We start from the raw sequence: 16,689 nt of genomic DNA, 5'->3' as shown, positions 1-16,689 counted from the left end.
AGAGCACAGGCCGTAGTGACACATCTGGGTGTGAGTCCCAGCACACATATCCTGCCTGTGTGACTCTGAGCCTCAGTTTCATTATCCATAAAATGGGAATAAGAATCTCTTTCTCAAGCTACTGGGAAAGTTAAAAGATAGACTACATGGAAATTACCCAGCACATGCAGTAGTTATTCAAACAATGGTAGTTATAACTACTATTGTTGCACAAATGAGGTCTGAGAAGTTGAGCGGGTGTTGCCCTAATTGCTTTGAAAAGATTCAGCCCTAGTCAGGGAAGGTGTTTCTTCATCCAGTCTGATAGGGAAATGTAAATGAGCTATTCTTGATGGGAATGACAAGATCTGGCCAAGCCCCTCCTGGTCAGGAAAATGCACAAATAACCCAGGTGGTGTCTGCAGCCTCCTTTAGTATCCTGGGCTTGGGGTGGGGGTGGGGGGATGGGGCCAAGTGCTGCCTGAGGATTGAAGAGTGGGGCTTACTTGCCAGGTGGCCATAACTTTGCATATAATTTGCATAAAGTTGCGGGGTCCCTGCAGTTTCTAATAGCATTTCCGAGTTAAAATATTGCTACTTCTCCAGGGCCCTGATACTGATTTTTTTCTTCCCCAGTTACTCCTCTAACCCTCTGGTTGACCTGGCTCCTTTGCCCAGTGAATGGGCGATGAGAGGGTGGGGTGCGGAGGGAGTGAGATGGATGGGGGACGAGGGGAGGGACACCGGTCACCTTATTGCACTTTCTACGCCGCGAACCCGAGCCGTCATGGGTGATGAGAATGAGCTGTTTCCAGAAGGACTGAGAAAGGCCAGAGGGAATTTGCTCCCTCGGGTCCATCCCGACCTAGTCCTCTGCATCCCTAACCTGACCCGCGGTGCCCTAGGTCCGCTTGCGCCCGGGGGCGCAGGGGCACCCAGAGGGGTGGGGAGGCGCCAGCTGGGGGCGCGGGGAGGGGGAGGGGCGCGGCGACAGCCGAGCTGGGCTTTGAGGAACCTTGCAGAGGAAGTGGCTTCCGAACCCCGCTGCGCCGCGCGAGGGCAGGAAAGGCGCGGGCAGCGGGGGAGGCGTAGCGATGGCGCTCGGCACGCCGCCCAAGGGAGGGAGCCGGCGCGGAGGGACCTGAGACCTCGGCTGCCGAGGGAGCCGGGCGGTGAGGCGCGCGAGGCCGGCGCCCAGGGCCCAGCCCGTGCTGGCAGCTGCGGGCTGCGTGCGGGTCGGGTCCCCACCTGCGCCCCGGCCCCAGCAGATGCGCTCGCCGCCAGCGGCGGGGCTGCGGCTGGATGACGGTGGACAGCAGCATGAGTAGTGGGTACTGCAGCCTCGAGGACGACCTGGAGGACTGCTTTTTCACTGCCAAGACCACCTTTTTCAGGAATGTGCAGAGCAAACAACGTCCCAAGGTAGACATAACAATTGAATACAAGGGCCTTTCGTGGGGTGGGGGCGGATGACCTCGCCGTCTAGAAGGGGAACCTTGATCCTGGCAAACAGGCAAAGCCGTGTGGTACAGGAATCGGTGGGCAGGTGCCCTGGGGACCCTGTTGGTCTTGTTGGCTGAGCAGACCCAGGGTTGGGTCTGGAGCCCCTCAGGGGCCGCCGGCAAACACTATTCTCTTTTAAATGCTCTTTTCAGCACTTCCTGTCCCTGGACCTTTTCAAAATGGCTCACTTGGGGACATCTTTTGGCTCATGGTTTGGTGGCATGCTCACCTGTGCCTGGGAGGGTGACAGGGAAACTGCTCTGTTTTATTCTTTCTCCCGAAGCCAAGCTTGGAAGCTCTAGGTGGGAAGTGGATGGCCCTCCACTCCCTCAGTAAGATAAACATTCATGGTTGAAACTTCCGTATTGTGAGTGGCCAGAAACCATCTTAAACCCCAGCCCAGCAACTTTGCAGAACTCCAGGGTGTTTTAGAAGCAAACTAAAGCTTCTCTCCCAAGTCATTGTCTTCCTACAATGTTAACTTCCTGGGTTGGTCGGGGTAACCTAAAGGGTTTTGTATGTGTTTCCCTAGTGGGGTTGTAATGTGCTTCCTAAAGGTGTCAGCCTCTAGCCATCCAGTGCCCCTGAGTCCCCTGGCAGCACGTTACTAGTTGCCCCAGAGCCACTATCTGCCACATACTTGGTGGGAGTGGTGGCAGAGCTTTATTTATTTGCTCTGTTATAGGTCGATGAAAGGAATCCAAGCCAGGTCTTTGGCGGGGTTACCTGGAAGGAGCTGTTTGTAGACAGAAGTGAGCTGTTAATTTCCGTGTGTGAGGCTCATCATTAATCTAGTAGTCCTAAGCGTGTAGAATTAAGCAAAAACTTCCCCAGGCTTGACTCTAGGGCCTCCTTTGTGAATAATTCATCATGCCCGCAGGCCCTGCATTTGCTGGGTTCTGATGTCAAACAAATGCTCTGGACATTTCAATTGTGAGAGGATGCCCAAGCACCGAAGGAGAGGTTTTGCTTTCAGTGTTTGAAGGGATCGGCTCAAACAGGCCCCTGCAACCAGCACTCGCTTTTAGGGGAGCCCCCCCCACCTCTGAGGCTAGAGAGCGGGGCTTGTAGGTAGGCCTGTAGTTAGGGCTCATGCAGAACAGAATGGCTGCAAGAGGGAGTTATCCTGCTGTCTAGGGGTTTTGCCTCATTGTGTGGACCTCACCGCTGTACACAGGCACTCCAGCTGTCTGGGGCCTTTAGACCGGTACTTCTCCTTCTTAGAATTACCTGGGGAGCTTTAGAAAATGTGGATACTTGGATTCTGCAGCTGAGAGTCTGATTTAATTGGTCTGAGGTACAGCCTGGGCATCAGGATTTTGAAAAGCTGTCCATGTAATTCTGATTTGCAAACTGAGGTTGAGAGCCGTTCTCTAGCTCTGGCCTGGGAAGGAAATGGTTCCTGTTTTTAAAAGAAGTTTCGCTGCTGCGCTTGCTGCCAGCCAGGCTCTAAGCCCTTGGTTCCAGAAGGTGGGCTTCTTGCACGAGTGGGTGAAGGAAGGGGCGCTGCCGACCTGAGGCTTCTTTCCCTCGGCAAATGAAAACGGTAGCTGCTTCTGGTATCTCTTGGGAGAAACAGAAATATCTCACAAGAAAATATGCTGGGGTGGAGTTGGTGATGGGGAGGACTTGTTCCCTGGCCCAGACAGCCTCCTTTTTCACTCTCCCCCAGGTTCTCCTTCCCCCAAAGGCTCCTGAAAATATGCCTTTGGTTTGGTGCCCACATTAGTCTTTCTCTACTTTGTCTGGTTCTCGAATCCTTCGCACGTCACAAGGCCTCTGCTTACCTCCCTACCTCATGTTGCCCAAGCCTATAAACCCTCAGAGGGCAGGAATCCCTTCTAAGAAACTCATGTTGTTGAACCCCAGACAGGATGATAGGATGAAGGCTTCTGAAAAGGACAGTGGTGGGGTGCACAGCCCCTCTTTTCCCTGGTCTCTGCCTCGCTGCAGCATATGAAGGATCTGACTGGACAAATAACTGTGTTGGGGACAGTTTTCCTTGGCAACAGACTTGCTTTGAGCCCAGCCCTCTCCAGGGAGGGACAGGGCAGCCTCTGGCCTTCTGAGTGGGCGCCGGTGGCCCCATGGCTGAAGAAGGAGCTGGCCATGAAGGGGTGGGTGTGACAGGCTCAGGGGCTGGGAAGGCTTCATCCAGACGTTTCAGTCTTTCCTCCTCCTAAGTGATTTTCTGCCTTTAATAACATTTCCAGCTCTCTCTTCTCCCTGGCAGCCACCTCTGGAAGGGGTTTCAAAGAGATCTGCCATATCCTGACCCCATTCTGACTCCTAGCAATGCGTTTTTCTACCCAAAATGAGATCCCATCTGAGAGAATTTCTGTTCCCTGTCTCCAAGGAAGGGCGGGGATATGTTTCCTGGTTGCTGAGAGACTGAGGCCCCCATTCGGGAAAGGCCAAGACTGCTTCTATAAATAGCCTTGTCAGAACAACCTGTGTCTGCTGCCTGGCGCGTGCCTAGCTGGCCCCAGGCTGCCGGGGAAGCCTCCCTGCTGTGCTGGGTGCCAATCCCAGGTCCTCACGAGCCCAGCCTCCGTGGAGTTCCCAAGACTCTCTCCAGCCTCTGGGGTGGAAGGTGGGAAGGTGAGGAAGGCCTCCCTTTTCACAGAGAGGAGGTATCTGAAGGTGTGGAGATGGCAACAGGGAAGGTGGGAGCAGGCCCTGTGCCTAGCTTGCCCTCTCCTTGCAGAAAATGGCAGCTTCCTGGGTTCCTGTGCCCTGTCTGAGGGGACAGGGAGACCTGGTTTTGAGTCACGCTGGGCAGTTTCAGGAGGCTGAGGCAGTGGGATGCTCTCCTGGTACTTTCCACAGTGCCTGGGAATGAGGAGATCAAGTTTCCCAGAGTTATGCATGTCAAAAGGGGCTCCTGGTGGCTTGGGGGAGAACCAGCCCTGTGCTCATGTGCCAGGCAGGGCAGCCGGAGCTGCTGTCAGTCAGGCACACACAGTCCCCCCATCTATGACATTGTGGTCTAGTGGGGACCCAGGTTAGAACCCACACCTCTTGCCTCCAACAATGAGATTTTTCTGTGTTAGTCATTTGGCCATTTGCAGGGCTGGAGACTGGGAAGCCAGGCTCTTTGGCCATCCCCTGCCTTCTGCTCCTTTGATCCTGTCTGGACCTGACCCTGGAAGTGGGGCCAGCTTGCACTCCCATCAGTTTCCCAAATGCCTGCCCATGGTGGCAGTTTAGGTTTTGTCTTCTGAGCTCTGCTTGTTCTTCATGCTCCAGGGCCACACAACCCTGGAGCCACCCAGAGCATTCCGAAGGCACAAAACCTGCTTCTTGCAGACCATCAGAGCTCAGAGGGATCTGTTCTAGCCCCTCACTTTACAGATGGAGAAACTGATGCCCAGAGAGGTGGGAGGAATTCACCAGGCAGCTTCTCTGGCCAGGCTGAGCCAGGACCAACACTCCACTTGGACTCCTTGTCAGGTGCTTTTCTTGGTCCTCTTCACTGAATGGGTGGCCCGGGACAAACTATGCCCTTGTCCTCTCTAAATCTTCTACAAAATTGGGAGGCCCCAGCCACCTCAGGCTGCATGCCATAGGCACACTGGCCAAGGGGACACTGACCTACATTTAAGTACCCAGAGGTCCCTGTCATCAGCTGCAGCATCTTACAACTTTAATCATTTAAAAGTTCCTCTTGGTGTCTATCCTTGCTGCAGATTCTTCTACATGTGTGATTTCTTTGTGGATCTGGAGAACAGAAAGTTGAGTCTATCTATGGTTAAATATTATACTTAAGCACATGTGGAACACAGCTCCAGGCCTTCTCTGGTCTCTGTTGACCACTGATTCTTGAAAAATTCAGGGAAGACGCAAAGAGGAAGGGGTCTCAGCGGTCAGAGTCTGAAGCCACTCCTGGTTCCATTCCTGCACCTGCATCTCCTGTTGCCTGGCCATTCGGCCCCTCCCTGGACAAGACCTCTAATGGCACTCGGGGGACATCAGCCAACCCCAACAGCCCTGGGGGGCCGGTCAGGGAAATGCCCATCTCTCTGCCAGCAGCCGGTGTACCCAGGCCCCGGGCATATCACCTGCTCCTGCCCTTCTTGGCAGGAGAGGAAAGAAGACTGCAAGAAGTTGGTTCCAAATCTGAGAACAAAAAGGAATAAAATAAAATAAGACTCTTCAGGGCCATTGAACCATTTAATAATTTTTTATGTGCTATCTCAGAAGCCTACCCAGCCCAAGACTAACCTCAGAGAGCTTTTCATGCCGGCACAGGCAGCGTTAGCCAAGGCCGTAGCCTCTACTCCCCTTCTGTGAGTTCCCTGTGGCCTTCTCTGCCCCTTCCTTCCCTTTGTGGCTTTTCTCTGTGAAGATGGTTGGCCTTGTAAGATCAAAACTCCCATCCGCTTCAGGTGCAATGCAGCCCCAAGGGCTGGTTCCAGAAGCCCGGTGCCGACTACATGCTGAGGTTGATGGCCGGTGTCTCCCTTGCAGCCTTTATCGCCAGCATAGACTAACTGTTGTAACAAACAGTCCCTATTTTTCAGTTGTTGAACATAACAGAAGTTTATTTCTCCCTAAAGTAAAGCTTCATTGGGAGGTGGAGGCTCAAGATAATACACGGGAGATTTTTGTAGACAAGCCCGGAAGTGGTATGTTTTTTTTACACCCAAACGCCATTGGCCAGAGCTCAGTCACGTGGCCACGTCTGACCACAGGGAGGTTGGGAAATGAAGTGCAGCTGCGAGCGCAGGTGGACAAGCAAGCCGGTTGCGGTGAACGCTTAGCTGTCTCTGCCGTGCACCCCTCCTACCACCTCCTGTGTCAGCACCTTCTGAAGCTCTGCTCTTACTGTCTTGCTGGAAAGCACCACAACGGTGCCTCTCCATCTGTCACTGAGGACGTGCCGTTCCTGGGAGGGGGTCCCATCTTCCCCGGCTCCCCTGGGCCCTCCTTGAAGACAGGTGCTGCTCCAACCTCAGCACATCTGTGGCTCCTCTGTAGCATCGGAACCTTCAGTGCTGCTCAAAAGGTGTCCCCAGGTGCCTGAATAGATGCTCTCTTGGGACACTGTTTGGAAAGACTAGGGTCCCCACCTCACATTTACTGGCTCCTGCGTCTTTGGAGGTAGGACCCTCGAATCTGCTTTTATAAATACTCTCCCGAGGTGATTCTCATATATACTGATGTCTAGGAACTACCTGTTGAGGAAACATTTAGTAATGGATTACTTCAGTTGGAATGCCAGACGGCATTTATCACAGATTCTGGAGAGGTTCCTTGGCTGGAAATTGAAGCCCAGAGGAAAAAGGGTCCATCCCTGGTCACACAGCTAAGCCCCTGGGTGCCCTCGGGGCTGTCCCTGTTACTCTCACCACAACACACTGAGCAAGGCCGTGCGAGTGGCAGTACTTTCGCGACTGTGTGAAGTAATGGAAGCAGCACAGAACCTTGACTCAGCCCTGGCTTCGCATCCCAGCAGCGGCTGGTAACCGAGGGGCTGTGGCCAAGTCACCTCATGCCTCCAGACGCAGGCCCTTCACCTAGTCCTTTCAGCAAAAGCCCTTGTGATATGAGCCTGTCGTTTTCTTCTCCGAGAGTCCCTGGTCTCTTTGCAGGGGAGCATATCCTTCTTGCTCAGGCTCATGGGGCTGGTAGAGATTCTGGGTATTGACTGCCATGCTCTCTAAATCGTAAGGACTTCCCTAGGGTGGGGTCAGGAAGAGGCCCTGAATGGCTGACCTTAGTCCCCTCCCCCAGGGCCTCCTGGGACTTACCCAAGACGTCGTCACCTCTGTGTTCCAGAATCTCTCCTCCTGTCCACCCCTGCCTCCCTCTTCACTGATCCTGATTCGCCTGGCTTTTCCCTATAAAGCAATTCCACTTACAGTTTGGGGCACATACAACATCCATCCTCCCAAACAGTTTAGGGAGAAAGATTATATGCTGGTAGCAATGCCTGAAGCCCAGCTCTTAGTTCACCTGTCGAGGTGGGCTCTGCTTCCAGCTCCAGCCCTTGAGCTTGGTGGGGTGCCCCCATCCCCAGGCCCCGTCTGGGTGCCCAGGAGCCAGAGCTGCCTTCTCACTTCTGCTCGTGACTTGCCACGTAGCCCACACCTGTGCATTTTCTGGCTTTGGGGTCCCCCTGTGTGGAGGACCCAGATCTGCGCTCATCCAGGGTCTTGGTCTCCTCTTCTGAATGGCTCAGTCTACCATAAAAGGCCATGGGCATCCAGGGCTGGCATATTCCTGAGGACCATGGGAGCAGGTAGATTTGCCAGGAATCAGGAGCATTTCAGGGCCAGGAGGGAAAAGGGAGCCGGACTGGCAGAAAAGCCCGAGGTTTGAATGCCGGAGCCTGCAGCTTCTGTCCGTGGTTCTGTCCAGCCCTCCTCTCCACTCCTCTCCCTCCCACCCCAGCTCAGGTTAACCCTACCTGGCCTACATCCCTCCATCCCACGTCTCTTCCTGGCTCTAGAACATTCTCTGTAGCCTGCTGGGGTCTGCCATGGCCTCAGATGCCTAAGGTTTGATATGTCCAGAACCAGCTTATAGCTTCCCCCATGACTGGTTTCTCTCCCTGTCCTTGCCCTGGCATCCTAGTCATCCTCCTTTGAAGCCTCAGGGATCTCCCCTCCTCCCTTTTCATCCGGTTTGTCACTGTGGATCTGCCTTCACTGTGTTGCAGAGATCAGGCCTCTCTTTTCTGTCCCCCGGCCTGCCCTGTATTGGGTGCTCCACACCTCTCACCTACATGCCCCAGGAGGTCACCCAATGCTTTCCATCCTGTTACTTCCCCTTCTGTGCACCCTGCATGCGACTGTCAGGGGTGTATCATTCTGGTATCCCAAAGCTTCCAGAGCCTTCCCTGTGCTTCCAGAGTGAAGCCCCCTCTTGGTTCCTGCTCCTTATACAGCATGCAAACCTGCAATGACTGGTCTCCAGCAAAACAGCATGCTTGTAACTTTCTTAATACCGGTGCGGAGGCTTACAAAGGTGGGTAAAACATGTCCTCCTCACTTAAAGACCTGTGGCCCCCAGGCACATTGTGCAACAGGCCTAGTTGCCCCCCTCTCCCATCCACAGAGTATTTGGATGGGGGCCCCTGGGCAGAGGGACACCCGGGTGGAACACACGGTGCATCTGTGCTGAGGCCGTGGGGCTTTCATCAGGACCTGGCAGCAGCTCCCGAGACGGGAGGATGGAGGGCTGGCTCCTAGAATCGGAGTTTGGGCGTGAATAGCCTATGAAGGGCCAGGGGCTGGCTGGCAACGGACTGACAGTGTCAGAGCTACTGGAGCCAGTGGGAGGGTGTGGGACATTAATTTAACCACTGAAAAGTGGAGACCCCTGGGGCTGCAGGAGACTGTTAGGGGTCACTGTAGCCATTCTCCTGTTTCCTAGCAGCCTGCATGGCAGGGGGAGGGAAGCCGAGCTCATTACCACCGTCCTCCTCCAACTCATTATCAGGCCTTCCTTGTCCAGGGAGCTGGACGATGTGATTCTGACTGGTTGGATCCCTGCTTTGTGGGGGGCTACAGTCGTAAGGGGAAACAGTAGGGAGGGTGCAGCAGAGGACTTGTGCCTGCCAGACCACACTGGCAGAATTTCCGTTGCTATCATGCCAAAAGATTGCACATTCGATATAGGTGGTACCGTGTGAAGGGGCTTAGCCGTGGGCAAGGCCCCCGCCCCACATTTGTACCCTTCCAAAATATATGCTCTTTCTACCTTACACATGGGATCTCGGGGGACAGTCAAGTTTTGAAAGGTTCCACCTAAGCTCAGATTGCCCATCTCAAACTCTGGTGACCGGCGGTAGAAAGCCAGTTTTCCTGACTCAGCCAATTTCCTGGTGCTGAAATTCAGGCGGTTTTTTCCAGTTCTGCTCTTGGGAATCTGGGTCACCATACTCGCTCATCACCATTTCATCAAGCTCCAATTCATGAGCCCCTATTATCCTTCCCACCTCCTGGCCCTCCCCCAGTGTGGAGAGTCGTGCTGAACTGTCCCCCCACTGTGATGTGGCTGACAAATGGAAGCTGGGTCTGCAGGGCCCCGGCCTTGCAATGGGAGAATGAGACGGATCTTCTCAGGCCACAGAGCTGCGGCTGGACACCGCCCCTGTTGGCTGAAACACGCGGAAAGGCCGTAGGCGCGTACGGTCCGCACGCTCAGGCATGGCTAGGAAAGTGTGTCTGTGAGGAGAAGGAGGAGCTGCTGGGTCCGGGCCGTTTGGAGCCCATTTCTAGTCGTAGCTTGGATGCTTCCTTCTCTGGGCTCCCCAGACGGGGGCTGTATCTTTCCTCCGATCCCTCATTTGATGGGCTGTCATTTTCTGGGCAAGGCACCATGTCTTGTTCATCGTGTCCCCAGCACGTGGTAGGGGCTTAATGCACACTTGAAAAAGGAGGGGTGGGCTTGGAGCTGCTTTCCCAGTGAGAGAACCCTGAGAGGAGGCAGGGGCTACCCAGGACATGGCTGCAAGCCCTTGACGGCAAGGTGTGTGACAGCTCATCTCAGGGCTGTTTTGAAGGGAAGCTTGCTGTGATTCTGGATGTGGGATCAATGGATTTTTCCAGTAACTAGGAAAAGAAAAATCTCACTGAGTGAGCAGAAAATGCAAGGTCAACTGTCCAAACAGAGAGCGGCCCCTCCCCCCCATCTGTGATTGCTCAGCTGTGTGTCGGGGAGGGCTAGGGCAGGCGGGGCTGGTCACTAAGCAACCCGGCCCTGGCACCTGCTGGCGCTGGCTGGCGTGGCCCTCCCTCAAGTGGGGCCTCCGGCAGGCTGGGGCAGAGGGGCCCAGGGGAGGAGGCGGGAGAGCCTGCCTTTGACTGTGGAGTGGTACCTTCAGGGAAGGAACCTCTAGACTTACCTGTCTTACTCCCCAATTTAATTCCGAGCAAGTGAAGACCCTGGTTTGGTGACCTCAGTAGTTTGAGCACCTGTTAGCCCAGGTGGAGCGGGCAGGGCCGTGCTGACCAGGGGCCCCCAGTGAGCCTGAAATCGCCTGGGAACTCAAAGCCCTGAGCCTTCACCCTGTGTGACCTCAGGGAGCGTGCCCACTGCTCTAGGCCTCACGTTCCCCTCTGACTCCTGGGTTTGGGATACTAAAGGTCATTTTGAGAAATGCAGGTGGGTGTTGAATTTTGACCCAGGGAGGTGGGGTTCGTGGTTGAGGTGCCTGGAGATGTAAGGCTTTGTTCACACAACAGAAGGGGTCGGAGCTGGGGAGCTGCTGGGAGATGGTAACAACGTGTAATAACAGTGGGTCGTTGTTGGCCCTAGATGTGTGTGTGGTAGGCACTGTTCTAGGTGCTTTATGTACATTAATCATCACCACTGCACATAGCTTCCATTTGACAGTGAGGAAACTGAGGCTCTGAAAGGGGCCAAGTCACATGTCCAGGGTCACACGGGAGTAAGGGGTGGAGCCCAGAACTGGGCCCACATGGTCTAATGCCAGAGCTCCTAGCCTCTAAGCTATATTGCCTCTCCTGGAGCTCTTTCCAGAATTATCTAAGTAGCTGAAGCCCCAGCAGTGAGGCCTAACGGTGCTCCCAAATGCAGCCCCATGTTGGCTGCATTCATCTTGGAGTCCCTGAAGACAGTGTGCTTTGCCAGGCCACGTAGGGGAGAGGAGACCAGATGGCCCCAGTCCTGTGCCTTCATGACACAGTGAGAGGACACACACATGAAAAGACTCAGAGCTACTTAATCACCATCTAAGACATGTTTCAGGGTCACAGATTAATCCCCAGGCACCAGCGTGGGCTGTGGTGAGCAGGGCAGACAGCACAGTGACAAGAGGGTGTGAAGAGGCTCTAACACCCAAAACAACCAATCTCAACCCTGTCCCCTCATCCCCCAACCTGCAGAGCTGGAGGTACAGGAGGGTACAGATGGTAACAACGTGTAATAACAGTGGGTTGTTGTTGGCCCTAGATGTGTGGTAGGCACTGTTCTAGGTGCTTTACGCACTAGGTGCTTCAAGTCTCAGGGCTGCTGCCAAGAACGCCTGCACTCCCTCCAGCAGGCACCTCGGGATGGTGGCCTGGCTGCTGGCCCTCCCCTCCTAGCAAGTGCGGGCAGGGTGGCTGTGCTGGGAGCTGGGTGGCAGCTCCCCTGTGCTGCTCGCCACCTCCCAATGATCTGAATCCTTTGGGCACTGACTGCAGGGAGCGGCAGCGGGGGCTGGAGCCAGCTTGTGGAGGGAGAAGGGCCCCGGCAGTCATGGTGCACACGTCCTGTGCAGCTGGGAAAGGGCCTGAAATTAGAATGCCTGAGCTGGACTCCTGATGCCACCCACCCTCAAGGCCCTGATTCTGTGGGGCTTGGCTCACGAAGCCGGGGAACCCTTTGCTCAAGGCATTCTGAATGCGCAGGGAGTCCACTCTGTGAGAGGGAGGGAGCGGTTTGGAGGCAGGGGTGGGCAGCTCCGAAGGTGAGCCAAGACCCAGCTCCCGGGTGGCTTGACGGGTACCCCATGACTGCAGAATAAAGCCGAGACCGTGTTTCCCCAGTCTTCCTTTAGCCGCCACACCCATGACTCCTTGACTGTGGCCAGCCATGACCCTGCGGGGGAGAGCGTCTGAGGCAGGCTGGGAAGGCCCCACTACTTGAGTCAGCTGACAGCCAGCTTGCTTCAGAATGTGGGTGACTGGACCGGTTCCTCTCGAGGCCCCTTCCAGATCTCTGAGCACTGGCTTCTTTGTGCCCTGTATTCCCTCTGGGGAGCCAAAGGATGCTCCCCTCGCTGCAGCAGCTCCCCCAAGCCGGGCTGGGCTGTCCAGGACAGCCCTAGTGTTCAGTCATTTCTTAGTGTCCCAGCCAGAGGGTGGCCCGGGCCCAGGAAAGAAGCCCACTCCTGGGAGTCCTAGGGTGGGGGCCAGCATGCTTAGAGGTGCCATTGACTCCTCATTTGCTTGGAATATAGAAGTAAGGCCACTCTCAGCTTGGTGGGAACAGCATGTAACCAGGTGATATGGCCTCCAACTTCCCCTGCCCCTGGAGTCCTCTTTGTTTAAATTGTGATAAAATTTGCATAACATAAAAGTTACCGTTTTAACCATTTTTAAGTGTACAGTTCCGTGGCATTAAGTACATTCATGTTGTTATGCAACCATCACCACCATCCATCTCCAGAGGTTTTTCATCTTCCCAAACTGAAGCTCAGTACCCATTAAATACTAAGTCCCCACTCCCCTCTCCCCAGCCCCTGGCAACACTTTTGTACATTCTGTCTCTGAATTTGTTCACTTTAGGAGCCCCCATGTAAGTGGAATCACAAAGTATTTGTTCTTTTGTGACTGGCTTACTTCACTTAGCATAACGTCTCGAAGGTTCATCCCTGTTGTAACGTGTCAGAATTTCCTTCCTTTTTATAGATGAGTAACATTCCATTGAATATACACACCACATCTTGCTTATCCGTTTGTCTGTTGATGGGTCATTTCCAGTTTTTGGCTATTGTGACTAATACTGCTGTGAACATGAGTGTGCAAATATCTGTTTGCATTCTTGCTTTCACTTATTTGGGTGTGTAGGTACCCAGAAGTGGGATTGCTGGATCATATGGCAATTCAGTATTTCATCTTTTGAGGTGTTACCATACCATTTTTCACAGTGGCTTCATCATTTTACATTCCCACCAGCAGTGTACAAGTGTTCCAGTTTCTCCACATCCTCTCCAATGCTTGTTATTTCCTGTGTCTTTGATAATGGCCACCCTAATAGGTGTGAGGTGGCATCTCATTGTGGTTTTTATTTGCATTTCCTTAATGACTAGTGATGTCAAACATCATTTTGTGTGCTTATTGGCTATTTGTATATATTCTCTGGAGAAATGTCTATTTGAATCTTTTGTCTGTTTTTCAATTACATTTTTTGTGGTTGTTGAGTTGTGTTCTTTGCATATACTGGGTATCAGTCCCTTGTCAGACATATGCTTTTTAATGGAATCCTCTTGAAATTGGTTCTGTAAGAGTCAAGTCCAGCCTTTAAAGCCTAGACTCTGGGATGGGGTGTTGGGACCCACTCACTCACCCGGCTCACGATCATCCCTCATTCACTCCCCAGTGCCCTGGTTCTGGGGACTTTGGCAGTAAAGAGATGGAAAAAGTATGGTCCCTGGCTTTGGGGTGCTCATGGTCTAATGGGGGAGACAGGCTTGTATACAACTAATCCTATGACACACAGGGTGACACCAGTGTTGGAATAATTGGGCCGTAAGCTGATGTTATCAGATTGTCCTTTAGTTCCAGATAGAAGGGGGAGATTGAGGAGGGGAGCCCCAAAAGATATGTCAGTTCCAGGGGTGGGAGGCACATTCTCTGTGATGAAGAGGAGGACTTCTCAGGCTATATGGTCAAACTAAGGGGCCAAGGAGACCAAAGGAGGCTGAGCTACATGAGGCTGGGTGAGGGGACAGGGACTTAGGTAGAAATGCAGTGAGGATAACTAAGCCGAAGAAAGACCTTCCCATATACTGGACATTCCTGAGGGCATAGAAAATGCCCCCAGGGAACATCCCTGTGGGCCAAGCAGTAGAGTAGGTGTCACCCTGTTCTGCCTAGATTCACACTTTAGACCTTGGAGCTGCAAGGGAAGCTGCAGGAAGGCCCAGGGGAGGGGAATCCGAAACGGAAGGGGTTTGCATCACCTGCCCTCCAAAGCAGTCAGAGGTCAGGACTCTTCTCTGATTTCCAGTTACTGTCTCAGGAGTAGATGGCTGCTGTGGAGCAGAAATCCTATAGGACGGTCACACAACCCTGGAGCCTTCTGACTTCCCTCTGTTTGTTTTTGGGTTTTGTGTGCACGTACATGTACATGTGCAAGCGCATGTCTTATTACTTCCTTGTGTTTTATTCAGCTCATTAAACAAATGTTTAATGAGCCCCTCCTGTGTATGAGGCACTGTCCTGGGAGCTGCGTCAGTGAACCAGGCAGCCCCTGTCCTCAGAGAGTTTCTCCTGTGATCAAGCTGCAGGGATGGGCACTGATCCTCAGAGGCAGCCAGGGCCGCTGTGTGCAGGCTGCAGGTGGGGGTGACAGAGTGTCAGGAAACCTGCAGGGCAGACCACCAGGGGCGGCTTTACAGGGGACAGAAGAGGAAGCAGTGTCCCCGGGTCTGCAGGAAAAGAGGAGGGAGTCCTGTAGGCCTGAGAGGGGGCCCCTGGGGCGAGGGTAACCATTGTACTGGTTTGTCCAGGATCCCGAGTTTAGTGCTGAAGGTTGTGCATCGAAGAAAACTGTCAGTCCCAGGCTCACAGGGATGGGTGGTCCCCCTACCTGGAATGCGAGAGCTGAAAGCATGGCCAGCTTAACAATGAGACACAGTTGGCATTTAGTGCCAGGTGCCCACAGTCCTTCAGGGCTCACAAAAAGGTTTTAATTTCTTTTAAAATCAGGAGGAAGAAATGAACTTTAAGGTCAATATTTTAACGTATACTATTTTTTGTCTTTATTCCAATGCTATCATAAAATATAATTTCCAGTAGTTTTTAGTGGACAAGAGTGTCCACAATCCCAAAGACAAAAGGGCTTAAGCCGTGCTGGGTTACCCCCCAACGGGACCAGGGACTGCTGATGGTGATGATGGCTCTGGCGACGTGCTCTAGCTGCCTGTTAGCACCCGCTGGGTACCTGCATGGTGCGGATCACTTCCAGGTGTGCGAGCTCCTGTCGGCTCCCTAGCACAGGTGTAAAGAAGGCCGTGTTATCTGCATTCACAGGCAGATCTGAGTCTCTGATACTGACTTGCCCACATTCTCAGAAACCTGAGGGCGCCCCCTGTGGCCAGATGTGCAGGGCAGTGTGGTCCCGTGGGAAGGGCAGGGACTCTGGGTGGTAATGAGACAGGGACCATGGATGTAGTCAGAGTAGGGTGAGGGCCTCTGGAGGGGGCAGGGCGGGATATTTGCAGTCAGAGCAATGTAACTACATGCAAGGAAACCCCCCTGCTAAAACTCTATATTAAACATTGAGCTCTAGAATCATTCTTCAGTGAAATCAGTTAATGTTCCCCAGATAAACAAGAGTAGCACACGTTTTATTATGCTAAACATTTGTAACCATGTGGAAGATTCACTTTGGCATACTAAAAGGCCCAGGCCTATGTGCTGTGTTTCCTCCTTCAGACTTGACTAGGTGATTCTGCAAACTGAACAACTAACTTAGCATGCAGGCCCAGCTGTAAACAGCATAGTAAAGGGCAGGAAGAATTCCATCTCGAAGATAAGATTGCATTTTAACACCCAGGAAGTTCAAGAGGCAAGATTCTTTAGCAAGTAGACAATACCTCAGCCCACCTTGGGGGCTGGGCAGGCAGCCTTTTGATATGCTCCTGGTCCAAGGCGGCGTCCCGGAGAGAAACCAAGGCAGGAAATTCCTTATGTTAAGTTAATTTTTAATATTCAGGGCCCACTTAAGAAGTCCACACCCCTAAACTCTTTTTCACGTTCTCGAAAAATCCTCAACTGCCTATAAATCCCCCTAGACAGCGCACCAACACGGACTCTCTTGTCCCCTCCTGGCGTGAGCCCGGAGCTCTGTCCTTTCACTTTATCTCTAAATAAAAGCCTGTACCTTGCTCTCCTACCTTGGCTGTTTGTGAAGCTCATTCTTTGGCTCCGCAAACAAGAACCCCGGCGTCAGTAACAGACTTCCCTCCTTGAGATATTTCGGGGGGCTAAATGAGATTATGGCTGTGAAGCCCTGACAGTAGCACCTGGCCTGCTGGCGATTTTTATTATGACCATGAGGAACGGCAGGGCTTGAACCTCAGTCACCGCAGCTCCGAGGCTGAGTTACTCCTGTTTCCTGGTCCTGACTCGCCCGGGATGACCTACTCTCTTGCTTGTAGACTCAGCCGGCACCCCCTGAGCGAGTGAGGGGCGCCGTGCCCAGGCTCCCGGACGTGGTGGCAGCCCAGTCTGCTGGCATGGCCTTCACCACGCTTGCACACGTGGAGCTGATGTGGGCCGGCCGCAAAGCCACCGAGGCTCGGCGCCGCCTTGTGCCGTGATTGCTGTGGTGGTTCACAGCGTGCGCATCTCTGCCTCGCCTCCTCGGCCCGTGGGCTCCCAAGAACAGGCACCACACTCCATTGGTCTCATGTCCCAAGGTGCCCTTCACAGCCCTCCACCCCTGGGCAATCCAATGAGTCACTGTTGGCTGACTGTCTGCATTGACCATCTGCTCTATGTTTTTGTCTTTGGGGACTTCAGG

At 53.5% G+C, this 16,689-nt stretch overlaps 1 protein-coding gene across 2 annotated transcripts in view; it reads left to right on the top strand.

Moving 5' to 3' along the window:
• RASSF5 (Ras association domain family member 5) overlaps positions 1-16,689 on the top strand; it is a 63,402-nt gene that overhangs the window by 32,757 nt on the left and 13,956 nt on the right. Inside the window, exon 1 of one of the 2 annotated variants that reach the window (XM_036909797.2) lies at positions 1,017-1,401. The exons of the other annotated variant lie outside the window; for it this stretch is intronic. Coding sequence (XP_036765692.1) covers positions 1,282-1,401 — 120 coding nt within the window. The 5' untranslated portion in view covers positions 1,017-1,281. Of the gene's footprint in view, positions 1-1,016; positions 1,402-16,689 lie in introns of those variants that run through there. 2 annotated transcript variants of the gene reach the window in all.

This window comes from Manis pentadactyla, chromosome 9, assembly GCF_030020395.1.
Source record: "Manis pentadactyla isolate mManPen7 chromosome 9, mManPen7.hap1, whole genome shotgun sequence".
NCBI classification, from domain to species: Eukaryota; Metazoa; Chordata; class Mammalia; order Pholidota; family Manidae; genus Manis; species Manis pentadactyla.
Note: the sequence above shows the minus strand (reverse complement) of the source record. Positions and strands in the feature narration are given on the sequence as shown.